The sequence below is a fragment of the Ambystoma mexicanum genome, chromosome 5q, assembly GCF_040938575.1.
Source record: "Ambystoma mexicanum isolate Mex_15411 chromosome 5q, UKY_AmexF1_1, whole genome shotgun sequence".
In the NCBI taxonomy this organism is placed as follows: Eukaryota; Metazoa; Chordata; class Amphibia; order Caudata; family Ambystomatidae; genus Ambystoma; species Ambystoma mexicanum.
The window spans coordinates 877,751,970-877,769,690 of NC_090933.1; the positions used below are offsets into that span (position 1 = coordinate 877,751,970).

At 47.7% G+C, this 17,721-nt stretch overlaps 1 protein-coding gene across 3 annotated transcripts in view; it reads left to right on the forward strand.

Annotated features, from left to right (window-relative positions):
- LOC138497732 (RING finger protein 151-like) overlaps positions 1–17,721 on the forward strand; it is a 506,808-nt gene that overhangs the window by 424,741 nt on the left and 64,346 nt on the right. For all 3 annotated transcript variants that reach the window (XM_069621367.1, XM_069621368.1, XM_069621369.1), the window contains exon 6: positions 9,682–9,939. In XM_069621367.1, coding sequence (XP_069477468.1) covers positions 9,682–9,921 — 240 coding nt within the window. In that variant the 3' untranslated portion in view covers positions 9,922–9,939. The remainder of the gene's footprint in view (positions 1–9,681; positions 9,940–17,721) is intronic.

The following is a 17,721-nucleotide window of genomic DNA, read 5'->3' on the forward strand; positions in this document are numbered from 1 at the left end:
GTCGGGCTCACCCTCCCTCAAGGCCGAGGTTCAGAAACTTCTGGACCTCAGAGCTGTGGAACCCGGTCCTCTTGGGGAGCGAGGGGAGGGCTTCTACTCCTGGCTGTTTACGGTGCCCAAAACCAACCAGGCTGGCCTGCGCACCATACTAGACCTTTCCCAGTTCAATATTCTCCTACCCCAAGAGAAATTCAAGATGATCACGCCCGGCCAGATTCGCTCCTCTTTGCAGATGGGCGATTGGCTCAGCGTGGTGGATCTTCAGGATGCGTACATGCATATCCTGATTTGGAATCCACAAAGGAGATACCTCCGCTTCTCTTTGGTAGAGGAGCACTTCCAGTTTCGGGTGCTTCCTTTTGGCCTCAGCTCGGCACCGCGTGTCTTCACGAAGATGATGTCGGTGATTGCGGCCTATCTTCATCTCCAGGGTATCCTCGTGTGTCTGGCTGCTTGCAGTGCACATCCGGGCCAGCTGAATGTCACAGCGGATGCCCTCAGCCGGCGGACAGTGGTCAGCTACGAGTGGGAGTTGAAGGCAGAGTGTCCTATCGTGGATTTTCTCGCGTTGGGGCACACCGGAGGTGGACCTCTTCGCCATGGCGGTGAACAAGAAACTTCCTCAGTATGCCTCCGGAGGGGGCATGGGAGCCTCCTCTCTGAGGGATGCTCTCGAGATTCCATGGCACAACATGAGAGCTTACGCCTTCCCGCCTCTGCCTCTAGTTCACCGTGCAATTTGGAAGTTGAAGAACTCTGTGAACTGTTCCCTTCTACTGATAGCCCCGTGGTGGCCGGCCAGGTTTTGGTTCTCAGAACTTCAACACCTGTCAGTGTCTCCGCCGATCAGGTTACCAGTAACTCCTGATCTTCTTCAACAGGGGGAACAAAAGATGTGGCACCCCTCCCCACAATCGCTCAGCTTGGCGGCATGGTGCCTGAGTTCAAGTCTTTAGAGCATTTGAGTTTGTCTGCGGATAACATGCGCATTATCCAGGCAGCCAGGAAACCCTTGACCAGATCTCAATACAGGAGTAAATGGCTCAGGTTCTGTCATTGGTGTTTGGAGAAGAAGTTGGATCCGAGGGTGGCCACGATTAACACGGTGCTGTCCTTCGTGCCTCTCTAGCAGAGTCAGGGGTTCATGTTCTGTCATGCAGGACTTATCTCTCAGCGGTTTCTGCTTACCTTTCTACAGACCTTTGTTCTTATTCTCTAACTAACCCAGTGGTGAAGAGGCATTTTGCTGGCTTGGCACGCCTCTACCCTCCGGTTCGTAATCCGCACCCACCATGGGACCTAAATGTAGTCCTGACGGCGCTGTGCCATAAACCCTTTGAACCAATGGCTATGGTAGACCTCATGTACTTGTGTTGGAAAGTGTCCTTTCTGGTCAGCGTTACGTCAGCAAGGAGAGTGAGTGAGCTCCAGGCATTGTCGGTGGAGCATTCTTTCTTGGTCTTTCACAAGGACAAGGTAGTCCTTCGGACAAACCCGGCTTTCCTACCGAAGGTAGTGACCGAATTCCATCTGAATCAGTCGATCTCCCATCCGGTCTTTTTTCCGAACCTGGCCTCAGAGGCTGAAAGAGTTCTACACTGTCTTGATGTCCGAAGAGCTCTTTAATTCTACCTGGACAGGACTTCCGAGCTTAGGAGTTCTTCTCAACTTTTTGTGACCTTCGGTAACCCTCAGGGCAAGCCGGCGTCTAAAGCAACTATTTCCAGGTGGATTGCCACCTGCATCACGGAGTCTTTCACCGTCCAAGGGCTGAAACCTCCTAAAGGTATCCATGCACACCTGGTGCGGGGCAAGGCAGCCACAGTTGCTTTTCAGCAATATGTTCCCTGGGAGTCCATCGCTAGGGCAGCTACTTGGGCCTCCCCATCTGCGTTCTGTAAACATTATTTCTCGACATGAGCTCTTGAGCTGACGTTTAGTTTGGTCAGGCTCTGCTGCAGAACCTGTTTCAGTAAAGGGTATCTCCATCCACCCGTAGTTCCTGTAAGGAGTGTTTGGGAATCTCCCACAAGTATGGAGGAAAGGGGACGGGATGTAGGAGTATTACCAGGTTATTCACCGTAGTGACCACCTTACTCCTAGTCCATAGTCCCCTTTCCTCCATACGCCCGCCCGCCATCCCCTCTAATAACGTTCCTCTGTTATTGCTAATGGGTCTTTGACCCAGCGATAGAAAAGGACTGATGGGCGATGCGCGGGGTGGAGCCAAGGTGGGCGGGGTTACGGCCGCGTGCCGGGCCCCGTGCAGGAAAGAGAGGAGGGACACATTTTTGAAAAAAATGTGGATGCTTTTTACAGAGTGCTCCGGTCCCGTCCCACAGGACGGAGAGATGTCCCACAAGTATGGAGGAAAGGGGACTATGGACTAGGAGTAAGGTGGTCACTACGGTGAGTAACCTGGTAAGAACTAAACACCCAGGATATCCAAGTCCCCACTGACTTTATCATAGAGCTACACACCATGGCCGTAACCACGAATGTCTTCATGTTTGACAAAACCTTCTACCTTCAAACAAGAGGGACAGCAATGGGTGCTGCTTTTGCACCTAACCTAGCAATCATATACATGGCCCAATTTGAAAGACTGCATATCATGAACCCTACCAACCCATGCTATGACAAGATATGAGTGGAAAAAATATATCGATGATGTGATCTTCATATGGCATGGATCCCCAGAGAACCTTGAGGAATTCCTACAATGGCTAAATACCAGGAACTCTAACATTCAGTTAGAGACAATAAATCTTCTCGATCTAACAATATGGTCCAATCACAATACCCTACAGTGTACAGTGTATAAAACAAGCACATATCTTAACACACTGCTACACTACTCAAGCCACCATCCCACCACCCTGAGGAACAATTTATTTTATGGCCGGTATCTACGCATACAGCGGAACTGCTCTATAATAGCAGATTATTATCAAGAACAAGCGTACAAACTTGATGACAGACTAAGAGCCAAGGCATACCCCAAGCAAGCTGTAAAACATGCACGCAAGCAAGCCAGATGTACCCCGCGAGAGGTTTTGCTCACACCAAAAGTGCAAGAACCACCAGAAGACAGACTAGTATGTGTACATACTTACAATCACCATGCCACAAAAATCAAGGCCACGATCAAAAACTTCTGGCCACTGGTTCAGACTGCCCTACCTAACTAACCTTTTCCCTTGATGCCATTGAAAAGATTTAAGAATTTGAAAGACTACTTAACCAACACATGCTTCCGCAGCCCTAGCACCAGGAGCACATTGTGGAATATGAGACCAATAATAGGGCATTTTCCATGTGGCACATGCAGTGTATGCAGATTTACAAGCAAAATGCAAAGTTTTACATCAGGGGCAGGACTTGGCATTTCAATCATCTTTCAAACTGTAAAATGCAATGCCCATGTGGTCTTAGGTATGTGGGCCAAACAACTAGGCCAGTCCACAAAAAGATTGTGGAGCACTGATCTAGGATTGGGTGCAGGACATTGACAGCCCTGATGGTCCCCCACTTCGTACACCACCATCACTCACAGGATGATATACCCTGGTGGGTACTTGAGGTGTTTAACAACACACCCAACACAAATGCATCACTTAAACATAAATAGGGTGGGGATTCACAAATTGAACACGCTAAGGGAATGCCTCAGTAAAGCACATAATGTAATATGACTGCACAAGTGATGGCACGCATTGTCAACACCTGTCCTGCTAAAGGGCATACAAAAAGAGGTCAGGGCACCCCTCTGCAAGAAAGAACACAGCAATATTACTTGTTCTGTGGAAATTTACTCATTCTGCAGCCACATGTTTTAGCTCACTGTACCTTTCACAAAGCAGTAATATCAATTTGCATATCAGTCTCTGTCCCGCCCACCTGAGCAGTCCAGCACCGAAATGCTATGTTCGTGTTCGTTCTCGCAGAGAGGCACCTATGACATTTTTTGACTGCTAAAGGACAGTTTATTATAACAAAGGGCTGAACCCATGTATCTGAGCCCGATAACCATGGAAATGCCCTCATTAAGACAAATCCAAAAATTCACAATGCTGTCAGACATGGATATACCCCCTAGGCCCAGTTTATAATCCTGTGGGCCCAACGATGTAAAAAGCATGGAGCTCGACCTGGCACAACAGAGGACAGCCACTCTGTAATTACGCTTGACGCATGCTCGTTCACGCCCAGAGACGCCGACAGAACTTACCAAGCAACCCACAAACTGAGACTTACCTCTGCATAGACACCTCGGCCACGGCGCCACGACGCAGCTATGCTGCATGCATGGACAACCAATCAGTGAGGACAGGCAACCCCAGGCCCCCATGCAGCTACCTTGGCAACTATTTGGTGCTATTTGGTGCCTGATAAACAGACACGTATATACTCGGACGCACACCGCATTCCCTCTTTCAGCCTGACTAATCCACGGGCGCCGTAGGACTTATCAACTGATCACAGACGTAGTTAGCTATTCTGTGGTAAGCGGATCCTACCCCTCCAGTATACATCGTTGCACATAGCACAATGAGACAGCCCCACATATTTTCATTAAGGCATTACCACATGCTCTATCTATTTCTGTCTTTGACACAGCCCCACATGCTAGACGGCATCAGAGCAGAGACACAGACAGATGCCGTCTCGCGCCAAGAGACAATCTTTTCTTAAAGATCTCTTATGGCCTGGAAGAACACTAATCATACATAACACTTATGTCCTCCACATGTGTATAAAGATATGGCACGCTTTGCGGGCTGAGCCACCTCCTGGAGCTCCAAACACTACAGAGGTGAAAGATCCCCTTGAAGAACTGCTGTAACCCACACCGCCTTCAAGACCTAACACGGGAAAGACGCCAATATTAAGTGGCTGAACCGTTTTGCCATTATGGCCCTAAGAAACCACCCGTATTGACTCTTTCTGCATACATAGACACATGCATGTCACATTTTGTTCTACATGTAGGTATTGCCTGCTACATACATAATTGTCCACCGGATCCAGACACCTGATGAGGCTTACCATTTTGTCCCCTTAAGATTAAATAGCACTAGAGGTCAGTATGCTTCTCCATCTTAACCATTCCCACCTTTTGACAATATATCGAATTCAATTTTTTTATAGAAACATACCTATCAAAATTTGTCTCTATGCAGCCCCAAAGAAATTGAACAGCGTCCTGAAGAAGGCAACGGTCAAGCCATAGACCGCTACCGTCTTACTAAACAGACCGATAGGCTAGCAGCCATCGCCGTGCAATGGGGTCTGGCACAAAACAATACCATGCCCCCAAAACAATGACATTTTATTGATTCTTGACATAGACCTGCAACTTGATTTAATCTTCAGTCAGCTTAGACAAGTAGCAATCCACTGTTGGAATCGCTGTTTGCATAGTCTGAATAAATGGACAGAACTCCCACATTAGTTCAATATACAATGTGTTAATAAAAACTAAAGCAAAAATGTGTTTGATTCTATATATGTGATGTACTGTTGTTTTGTTGTATATAGCGTTTAAGTGTTTTTTCATTATTCAGTTGGTTAAGGAACTATCTTTTCACATTGGAAGATACAAGAGATTTCTAAATGTACATTTGTATTTTTAATTATCGAGTATCACTATCATGTTGTGCCACTAACTAAATGCACAAAGGCTCAATGAATAAATAGAGGTATATATTTTTTATCATGTATTCTAATTCACAAGGAAGAGTGTCTCTTTTGAAAAGACGTGCTAAAAGGAAAAGCTACATATCAGCTTCTTTCTCTTTCGCTGGTTCTGGATTCTTCGCATTTATTTTCTTCACTGTTAGTCCAGTGACGTGATGATGTTTAAGTGTGATAACAAATGTTGGAAGCCCATCTATGTAATTCTTCTTTAGCACTCTTTTCAAACCTTTCCCCAATGGAATTATCTGCTGTTATTGATTCATTAACGCTTACATTTTATGCTGGTGATTTTCCTTTGGCCAAGCTGTCGCAACATCTTTCACCCTCTGCTCTTTGTTAAACTCTCTGGTTTACGTATAATGGACCCAAGGGATTTTTTCCAGTTCAACGCAAGGCTGGACTTGATTCTCTGCTTTTGAAAATGCCCTCTTTGGCCCTAGACATTCTGAACAGCTACCCTCCTAATACCAGCCTTCCATTACTGAGTAAAATTCTTGAGAAAGCAGTAGCTACTCAGTTAGCAAATCAAATTGACAAACATCCACTTTTACACCCCTATTGATCAGTATGTTGTAAACTTTAGAACAATTAAACGGTTACACTTTAGATCTTCGACACAATCCTTCCTATTAATGATGTTGGTGACACCTGTCTACTTGTGCTGTGTGTTTAATCATCAGCCTTTGATATGGTTAATTGTGCCACCACAGAAATATTTTCTGTGCCCGAATGGGCCTTGAAGGTTCAGCACTAACTTGCTTAATCTCTTACCCATCGTCCCGCTTTTAAACAGTGCAGGTCAAATACATCAAATCATACAGTGTACGAGTGACATGTGTGTCCCACAGAGCTCCATTTTGTCACCAATTTTATTTAATGCTTGTTAAAACATTGGGTGATGTTGTTCATATGTTTGGGTTCAAAGTCCATCAATACGCCACTGATCTCCAACTACATCTTTTGATCTTTTAAGCCAATAACATTAATAATTTAGCAGACTGTTTGCCTGAAATAGATTGTTGGATTCTGCCCAAAAACAGAATTTATTTTGTCTACAGTTCCCAGCAAAGAATCTCAAGTTTCTTTTGGGCTATCCCAACTTGCTAAAGACGGAATTATACCTACCAATCCTTTTAGTTGTAAAATCTCTTAGCTTCTTTTTGGAGGATAAACTTTCACTATAAACCCATATTCTTTTTTAAAAAAGAGCACAGACACATTATTTACAATATTCTCTTTTACAAATATGAAGCCTTTTATCCCAGCTGAGTTTTTTCATTAAGTCCCTCAATTGCCAGTTCTCTTCCATTTTGACGGGCCAGGGAATGCCAGTCTCTTAGAAGAATCTAATGGTACTCTTCATATTCTTAAGTACTCCTTGTATGAAGCTGTTAGACTTGTGGCTGTGAAGCAGAATTACAACCATGTTACACTAATCTTGGCATAACTACTATTGGTTGCCATTAGAAGCTCAGATTCTTTTTATATAGCACTGCATTGCCTATAAGGCTCTTATTTTATGCCAACCACCTTACCTAAATGAAAAACCTTAAATGGCAGGTGTTTCTAGATTGAAACACAGCAAATATATTTTACTTCTTCATTTTACGAAAGTGCTGAAAACCCAAACCTCTAAATAAACTCTGTGTGGCTTTACCTACATTTAGCAATTCACTGCCCCCCATCTTGCACTTGGCTCTATCTCTGCAACTCTTTCATAAAGGCCTTAAGACCATCCTGTTGCCAAAATAATTGTGTGTTTTGACTACAAATGTTTCATATTTGTTTATTTTGTTGTTCTGCGCTCCGATGCCCTAGGGCAAGGGTGCACAACTGGCTTTGCAGGAGGGCCGGATGTAATTTGCAAGCATTCTGTGGTGGGCCGAACTGCCTATGGGGGTCCTCCAGGCTTTCTACGCCAGAAAAAATTTCAAATGAAGTGAAAGGAAAGGCACATTCTGAAATGTATTTATTGACTTTATTTTTCTATTTCTTGATTTTCTGAGAAAATCCTGTGATATTTCATAGGAACATAATGAGAACAATGTTTGCTAGAGGAAAGTACTTTAGGCCTGTGATTAACAAAAGAAGGATGCTGACAAAATAACTCCTAAGGTGTACTGATCTCCTAACTGTGATTGTGTTTTATTTTGGGTTTGCTTTAGGAGATTTTAAAAATGTTTGGAAAAAGCCTTTGCAGTTTATGAAATTGTCAATTTATGTAAGTCCATTTGCCAAACACTACACATTCACTGTTAGTCCAAAATGCAAGGCCTCGTTTCTTTTTCATGGTGTAATTTGAGTAATGGCTTCAGTGATGAAGCACTTGGTTTGGTGATTTTCTTTTGTGTTATTTCTGTGTTGCTTAATTTTCTCTCTAACATTAAGAGAGGAAATGACCAGAAAAGGGCTGCACATTGTTCTTGAACTCCACTGGCCTGGAGGGCTATAAATCACGATGTGAAGGGCTGCGGCCGTATGTTGTGCACCAAGAAGTTAGGCTCCCTTAATATAAAATATTTAAATAAAATAAATTCTCGCATAGGAGGAACAGAAATAAGACTAACCAAAGGGCCCAGCCAGAATTAAGAAAACTTACAGGCAGATGGAGAAGAGACTGCTGCAAGAGGCAAGGCTAGAGTAGAAAAAAAGGGCACAAGACCTTAGCCCTTGCACCAACTTGGAACAAGTTGGTAAAGCTTAAAGCAGAGGAGGAAACCGAAATTCCCTGAGGTACAATTTCCTGAAGCGTTGCCGGACACCTTCCCCCGTCAGAAGACTTAAGTTTACCAGGCGGGAATACCAGGTAGGATAGCCCAGGTGTAGCAAAGTGTGACTGTGATGGCATTGGCCACAAATCAAGGAAGACACCAATCGAAAAAAGAAGTGTGGGTCACTTAAAATTCCACATACAGTGAGTGACTGTTTAACTGGGCATGGAGGTAGTGCCAGTCTTAAGCAGAGTGGGGAGGACTGAGGTCTAAGAGAAGTGAAAGGCCTGGAGAAAGTACCCCTGCCTTTATACTCTTCTCAATCTCATCCTTTGAGTCCAGTCAAACCTATCCCTTGGTTTTGTGCAGTTAGTGCTCGTCACTATGCTGGATAACATTTGCTGTACACTCCCATTACAAGTATGAACGCAGAGTAGTGAGAAGACACCAACACATTGGCATTCTTCACCAGTGCAGATTAAGTTATTGAGGAAAAACAGTGAAACCACCTCTGTTCTCCCAAACAACAACATATTGTGCCCTTTCAGTTATAGATGTGGGCCTTTTTTGCTGATAGAGGCTGTATGTGATAAAGTGATTGTGCAATAATAGTTGCATCAGACTCAATAGTGTTGTATCCTGCTTTCTTCCTCTCCTTCATGATAATTTCACACTGGGCCATGCCATCTTGAGGAGTTAGGAAAGTAGTACATGATATGATAGGTTATTTATAACGCGCTTAATACTCGTAGGTTTCTAAGCGCGGACCCGGGCATCGAACTCGTGTTGCTCCATGTTGTCTTGATTCCAAGGTTAGCACGTTGCCTCTGAGCTATCCTCCCAGAGCCCACATCAACGTGAGAACGTATATTCTGTGGACTATAATGTCCACCAGGCTTGATGTCCAAGTATTGAAATACATCTTTAGAGCTTCAGAAACAAATTCATAGGCAGAGCTTCAAACTAAATATCAGAATTGTCACAGAAGCCCCTCCCATTGAAATTTGTTAGTCCTCAGTAACTGGAAATGGATGCAGCTTTGTGTTTGGTTGTGACCTATTTGTGAAATAAATGCAGCTACTGTGCTGAATGCTTGATCTAATCTGCAGTGGGGCACTGGATGGGAATTAATAATACTCAAGGTGGGTGGTCTGTGCAATTGTCAACATTTGATTTGGCATAACCTTCTGTTGTGCAGGAGGCAGTCCTAGGAAACCATTCTCTGTTCTATTGAAAGCAATGTTATTTACTTTTGGTCCCCACTTTTCAGGGCCAGATGTCACGGATGATGTCCGATGTGCACTCCTTGATGGCGGCAGAAAGGCAGCATCGGCAAGATCTTGAGCAGGCCGATCTAGAGAAGCAGGAATTGATGGAGCTTCTGAAGAGTCTACAGAAAGAATGCAGAATAAGCAGTGCAGATGGGAACAAGAAGCCAACGTCAAACATCCGACCACTAACGCGGCTGGAGAGCCTTAAACGCAAGCCCAGAGAGGTTACAGTCATTTAAGAGAAAACAAATACACAGGTATATCATCTCAGTCAGGGTTGTGCTGTTAATGAATTAAGATGTGTGGTTATGGCCACATGCAAAGATTCTGGAAGGATTCCATAATGTTCCTGCAATATTAATAGGCAAACGTGTTTCCTAAATAGTCCACACTCTGAAATGTGAAATCTTTCTTAGCACTCAGTACAGCAGTGGAATTTGGACTGGGTTTGCGCCAGGCGGCAGTTGCATCTTCCTTAAGTATTCCTTGGGAATGTACCATTTAACATTTTCCGAACTCTATTTATTTAGAAATATAAAAAGCCAAGTTCAGTGAACTGGTTGCCGAAGATTTGTCCAAGGTTTTTCAAAGTTACACATCTGAGCAAAAAAGCAACCCTTCAAACCAAGGGATGCTTTCAAATTCTTGGCTTGAAATGGTAGTATGCCCCTACCCCTCGCCAAGAGCCATACATTAAGGTTTTTGGAGTTCTTTAATTCTTTTCCAAATTGAACTTTATTAGCCTTTTCACATAACTGTTACAAACCGTCATTACACCTCCTCCTCCAATCTAAACAACAAAGGGGATTCAAACCCCCACCGCCTCTTCCCTAGCCCTTCTCACCACTTCCATTTCAGCTCCCCCTTTAACACCCCATGCTGCCAGCCCTCATTGAGTTCACAAAGTTAAGACTTGAGGTAGAAAAACTGTTCCCAAGCCCACAGATCCATGTTAATTCTGCACTCCACAGTCTACCTGACCGGTGGTCTAGGCGCGTAGGTGCTTCGCTGGACTATTTCAGGGCCACAGCTTGTTCATGTACTTCCTTCCTCCCAGACCTCTGCGGAATCAGGCCGGACATGGTATAATCCCTGTCATGCCCTCTCTTAGTGCCCGTATTTCTCAAAGAAGGGAAGCCATAAGCCCTCAATATATTCGACAGGGACTCATCCAAGACATGAGTAAGGTATTCCATATCATAGATCGCTCGTATCTTTGCTACCCATTCCCTTTCCTCTGGCATGTGAGAATTCTTCTATAGTTGGGCAAGACAACATCTGGCGGAGACCAACATGATTTGCAGCATATGTCTACCTTCAACCTCCTCCTCCTCTTCCACCCACACTCCAAAAAGAAGGAGCCACGGGGAAAGTTCCCTTTGGAGTCTGTCCACCACCTTAATCCATGAGAGCTCCTACCTCCAGTATGCCTGTACTCTGGGGCAACCCCACCACATGTGTATGTAGTCACTCTTCGCCTTTTTACACTTCCAACAGGGTGGGTCATACCCATTACGCATCCATGCTATCCTAGCTGGAGGGTAGTGCCACCTGTGTATCAATTGTATTGCTTGATGTCTGTATTGCAGGGAGATCGTTGACCGTACAACCCCTCTACAGATCTGTGTCCAGAATACATCCTCAATAGCTCTCCCCAGGTCTGTTGGCACTCCCTTCAACTGCAGGTATTGAAAGGGTGACAATCTCCCCACATTCAGAACCTCTTCCAACCTATTCAGCGGGAGAAATGTTCCCCTGTCCCACATTTGTCCAGCTCTAGAAAGCCTGCCCTCATACCAGAGTTGGAGCGCCAATGGTTCTCGACTCTCAGGGGGGGGGCCCATATACAATTCAATGGGCAAGGCCAGGAGGTCAGCCACCTGTTTCTCCCTCCGTCTTCCCACCACATGGCCCACAGGACTTCCCACACTGGGTGAAGCAGCACCCTTCGCGGGATACAGGCTTTGGGCACCCACAACCATTCTCCCAGTGAAACAGGAGCCAGTATCACATTGTCCATTGGAAACCACTGTTTTTCAGAAAGCGGGTTCAGGTGATCTACCCGCTGGACTGCTTTGTTGTAGGTGTCTAGGTCTGGGAATCGCCCCCCCCCCTCTTCCGTTGGTAGGGTTAGTGGCCTGCTGGCCACCCTCTGCTTTGCTCCCGCCCATAGAAATTTTAGTCTGCCTTCTTCACCTCGGCGAAGAAGGTCTGCGTGATCATGACCGGCATCATCTGGAAAAAAAACCCAGGAACTTAGGCAATACCACCATTTTAATAGCGTTCAGGCGCGCCATGCATGAGATCCTCAGTCTAGCCCACCTCTCAATGTCCTTCCTTTCCGTCGCCCACAGCGGGAGGAAATTCCTATAGTAGAGCTCTGCGTAGAGCCCGTATCACCTAGATTCCCAAAAATCTAAAAGAGTCCTCCTGGTCCCGAAACGGTAGGTTCCCAATGTAGTGCACCTCCACCTCTGACAGCCTCGACACCTTAAAGGCTACCAATTTTTCCAGATTGACTATGAAGCCAGAGAGCTCCCCATATTGGGCCACGCTCTACAAGATGGGGTCAATTCCTAGAGAAGAGAACTGGGTAGTTCCGTATCACCTGATTCCCAAAAATCTAAAAGAGTCCTCCTGGGCCCGAAACGGTAGGTTCCCAATGTAGCCCCCCTCCGCGTCTGACAGCCCTGCCACATTTAAAGGCTTCTGAATTTTCCAGATTGACTTTGAAGCCTGAGAGCTACCCATATTGCGCCAGGCTCCCCAAGATGGGGGCACCGATCGCTCCGGCCCTGTAATATAAAGCAGGGCATCATCTGCAAAGAAATCGATCTTGCACTCCATAGCCCCCATCCGGACCCCCTTTATCCTGCTGTGTCTTCCTGGACCACCGCTGCCCATGGCTCCATGACCACTACATATATTAGCAGGGACAGGAGGCACCTCTGCCGCGTGCCCCGCGGCAGTGGGAAACCTGCAATATACTTCCATTAACCACTACCCTCACCGTCGGGCAGGAGTATAGGGCCCCCATCCATCCCATCCACCACTGGCCCATTCCCATGGTTGCTAGGACCTCCCTATAAATGACCAACTCACCCGGTCAAAGGCCTTCTCGGTATCGAGGGCCAGCAACAGGACCCCACTCTCCCTCACCTCCCTGGCATTAAGAACATGGAGCATCTGGCGCATGTTTTCGGCTCCCTGCCTATGCATCACAAAGACCGCATGATCTGGGTGAATGAGTCATGGGAGGTAGGATTCCAAACGTAACATGAGGATCCTAGTGAAGATTTTTGCATCGACATTCAGCAGTGAAATCTGTCTATACAAAGCACAACTGGTCAGGTCTTTCCGTGGCTTCGGGATGAACACGATCAGTGCCCGCAGCAATGTCGGCGGGATCATAGCTTCCCCCACTATTGAATTAAACAACTTAGCCAGTGGTGTAGCGAGTGAGGGCTGGTATTGCTTATAGAAGTCTGCCGTAAACCCATCTTCCCCTGCGGCCTTCCCTGCCTTCAGTCTCTGGATTGCTGCATTACTTCTTCTCCACCCCCGTTAACTTGGGGAGCCGACGATCTGCTAAATACCCCCTCAGTTTTTCCCCCAGGGGCTCCACTGGTCTGGAATAGAGTTTCTGGTAATATTCTGTGAACCGGGAGGAAATCTCATCTTCTCATGTCCTGTAGTCCCTCTGCTCGCATCTGCCCACTGTATTGCGCCTTTACTCCTTTCCACCCTGCACCCCTTTACACTGTTTACCAGAAGTGTTCCCACTTTGTCTCCCCTTTCATAGTGCCTTTGTTTCATGAACCTCATCTTCTTTACCACTTCCCTTTTCAATGCTGTGTGTAGCTCCTGCCTCTTGTCCCTCATCTCTCCCAGGAGCACTTCTTTAACGGCCCCTGTACTTAGGAGTTGCGACTGCAGCACTTTCAATTCCCCCCTGAGACTGGCTTCAATCAGTTCCTTCTCCCTCTTCTTCCGTGCACTTTCAGCTATGATTAGGCCCCAAAATGTAGCTTTGGCAGCTTCCCCAGACCATCGTCATACTGGTCTCCCCATTATCATTAGCCTCAAAGTATGCCTGTACCTATTTTCCCCAGAAAGTCCCAAAAGACCCTGTTCCTCATTAAAGTGTTGTTGCACCTCCAGCTGAATTGCCGCTTAGGGATCCTTATCCTCCACTCCACTACTCATGGTCGGACCAGGTAATCACCTCAACCCTAGGTGCCACCATCTCGACGGTTCCATGTAATAATGTCGCCACAAAAATCTCGTCATGCAAAAATATCGCCGAAAAATGGCCGTTTTCTTTTGCCCCTGTCCCCATATATATGGTCACCCATATAATATCGCAGCAACCTTTTCCCAGCGATATTATTTACGGCGACCATATATATGGGGATAATATTACCTGATACCATCTCGACCTCCCGGTCCAGCGGGACCAGGAGCAAGTTTATCCTTGTATATGTGTGGTGTGGGAGTGAAATAAACATGTAGCTCACTGCCATATTACAGCCCAATAATGGTCCTGCAAGTGGTGCTTGAAGTAGGTGTTCTCTGAGCTTACCGTTCTCAGGCCTTTGTCCTTAGTCAACCACCAGTCCAGCATCGGATCCACCCCCAAGTTAAAGTCCCCTCCCACTACTGTGGCCCCCTCTACCCAGCCCTCCAAGAACCCAAAGACCTGCCAGTAGAAACCTATTTGTCCCGTGTTAGGAGCATATAAGGTGGTCAAAGTGACCCATGCTTCCCATGAAACCCCTTTATCCCTAGAAATCTGCTTCCAAATCCCCTTTTAACCTGTATCTCTGTCATCTTGATGGCTGGTCCCATTATAATACCAACTCCCTCCTTCTTGCGATCTCTATGTGTGGCCCAGAAGTTTATCAATTTCCTTCACCTGTATAGCCGATTCCGCCTCTTTCTATAGTGAGTCTCTTGGAGGAAGAGGATCGCCAGGCACTGTTTGCGAAACATATTGCTTGTGAGGGATCTCTTGTTTTGAGAATTTACCCCTTTAACATTCAACGTGGCTATACGAATCTCAGCCATCACCTTTCTTTACCCTTCTCCTGTCCCCTTGAACATCACTCAAGAGGTACCCCCAACTCATTCCTACCCCCGACCTGCTGCATAAAACATTCCCCCAGCCCCTCTCAACCCCACAGTGAGGCGTCCGACCGTGCACCCCCAACATGTTGGTCACACCTGTCGGACCACCGGGAAAGCCATCCACTGCCCTTATACCAGTGTTTGTCATCTTTCTCATCACCTCTGCCCATGGTTCCCTTCCTGTATCAAACCCTCCCCCGGTGCCCCCCCTTGCAGCACAACACAACTTCCCCCTGTTCATACCATAATAGTGAGAGGAATATTTTCCCCTGCTACCCACTTACCCCTCTCGTATCCCCCCTCCCCCCTTATGCCCATAAGACTATCCAATCTACCCCCGAACACTGGTTGTCTCCAACCTTGTTAAACAAAACCAATTTGCTCCACATACCCTCCCCCCCTTTCCAGGTAAACTCTGCTCCTGTGGGGGTTATGCACGGGGTATGTAGGGACCCAATATCAAACCCCTTCGCCCCTCAGAGCCATTAAACCACGTGCCAGGTAGTCATTGTCCCTCATTTCACTTCCCTTCTGGGAGAGGGAGTGTTCTTTTTCCGAAACTTCCTGGCCCCCAGAATTCTTCGACGCCTTTGTTCCCTGTGCGGGCCATGAATCTCTCACCTCTCCAACGTCCCTTCTTCTCCTTCCTGAGTGGTCCCCTTTCCCCGGGGTGCCACCAGAGTTTCTGTGGCTCTCTCGATCTCTTCTTCCGACACCAGGAGACATATTTTGCCTTCCCATTCGAATATTACCGCAAAGGGGTATCCCCACCGATATCGGACTCCTTTCTCCTGTAACCAGTTTGTGAGCGGGGCACACTTTTTCCGCCTCAAGAGGGTCTGTGCCGAAATATCCTGGAATATTGCCACTCTGGAGTCCTCATAGTCAATGATTCCCATTCGTTTGGCTTTCTCCAGGATGTCTGCTTTGTCCCGGTAGTAGTGCAACCTTGCCAGGGCAGAGTGTGGCCCCCTACTACCTCCTCCTGCATGGTGCACTCTATACAGGATCGCATGCGTACCTTCTTTTGACCCTAGGACCATCCCAATGATTTCTTGGATTTGCTTCTCAAGTCCAGCTGGGGATTCTCCCTCCCTTTCCTTGAGGCCAAAGAACCAGAGATTGTTTTGCCTCTCCCTATTTTCAATGTCGTCCATTTTGAGGCCCAACTCCATTTCTCACCCCTCAATGTCCCAAAATCAGACCTCGATCTGCTCCTCAAGAATGCCACTGGAAGCCTGATTAGCCTCCACCCCTTAGAGCCTTTCTTCTAGCATGTCCACTTTCGATGGCAAGCCCACCACTTTGGCTCCAATGTCCATTTACATCCCTCAGATCTCTTCCAGGATCATCTGGATGTCACTCTTGATGGTCCCTATCTCTGCAGAGCTGAGGAGGGGTACCGTAGCTTCCTTTGCCCTCTCCATTTCTACTCCGACATGGCTGTGGTATTGGGAGAGCTTCTCTCTCCAGGTCATTGACCCCACACCCCTTTGTGTCCAGACACCCACTTGCGGCCCCACCGCTCGATCTTCCGCAGGTGTCCCCTGCCGCGTAACCCTTTACCACTTGGCAGGGCACCCCCCTAGAGCCCTCCGTCGTCTGTCACTTGTCAGCCTCTCAAACTTCCTCATTGGCCTTGTCCTCATTACCAGCCCTCGTCTCTGTACACCCTCCACGAGCCCTCTTCCTATCTCTGGGTTTCTTTCACTCCCCTCGCCCCTCCACTCCTCTGCATCCATACATCATAGTTGGGCCCACTGCACGTGTTATCACCTCCCTAGGACCTCCACCAGTGCTCTGGCCCCCTCGGGCCTACTGGGATCAGGATAGTGTGGGGACCCTCGGGCCTGAGCTGAGTCCTGGCAGGGACCCGGCTCCTTGTTCCTCAGCTCTTCCTTCCGTGGCCCACCTAGGGGCAGTTTGGGTGGGGCTTTATGCCATTCTCCTTGTCTTTGACTCTTTCCTACTATAGTGTCCCAGAGCGCCTCCCCTGTCGGGTTGGCCTGTCTGCAGTATCACTCTCCATCCCTGGTCTCTAAGGCCTGTCCGAGGTGAGGCAGCGCTCCACTCAGCCCAGCAATGTCCCTTCCAAGGCATCCCAGTGGTGCTTGCGCACCCTCAGGTTCTCGGCTGGGGCAGCACCCTCCCCTTTGTGGCCCAGAAAGGGCTATGTGTACAATGTCCTTGAGCTCCTGCAACCCCTCTGGGGGGGTCTTGTGGTCAAATGTGCTTCTTTTCCCCCTGCCCGCTCCTCTTTGGGGGTCTTGTTTCCATGCTGGACCTCTTCTCAAAACACCTACTTCTCTATCCGTCCATAAGAGACATGTGGAATGGGGATGAGACACCCTTGGGTGAGACACTGGGAATGGTACCTGGTGTCAGCGGGGTGTCATCTTAGGAGGAGCATTCTTGCATCAAAAGCAACCACCTAGTTATTGCTGGGGGAGGGGGCTGCCCACTTGCCTGAGATCCTCACCTCCGTGGCAGGCTCCTGATGCCGTTCCGGTGCCCGCCAGGGGTGCTGCGGGCGGTCCACTTCTCCTCGATATGGCCTCAAGGGACCCTTCGCTCCCGCAGCCTCACCAGTCCTCCGCTGCTGGTCACCACCTTCTTTCCTCAATTTAGTCCACCGACTGTCGCTCCCGTTGCCTCCTAGAGCTGGTGCCCGCGGCCGGCTCCTCCTCCCTGGGGCTTCACCGTTGCAGACAAATACTGCAGCTGTTGGCGACGACTGTCCCGAGTCGTTCTCTCCTCACCTCACCGCCCGGGCTCAGCACTTAGTGACAGCGGGGGGTGCCGACATCACTCTGCTCCTTCACATTAAGGTCTCACCGCCACGGCCAACGCAGTGCGCATTTCTGCCGCTCCATTCCCGGTCTTCCCGGGGGTGCCAGCTACTGCCAGGGGAG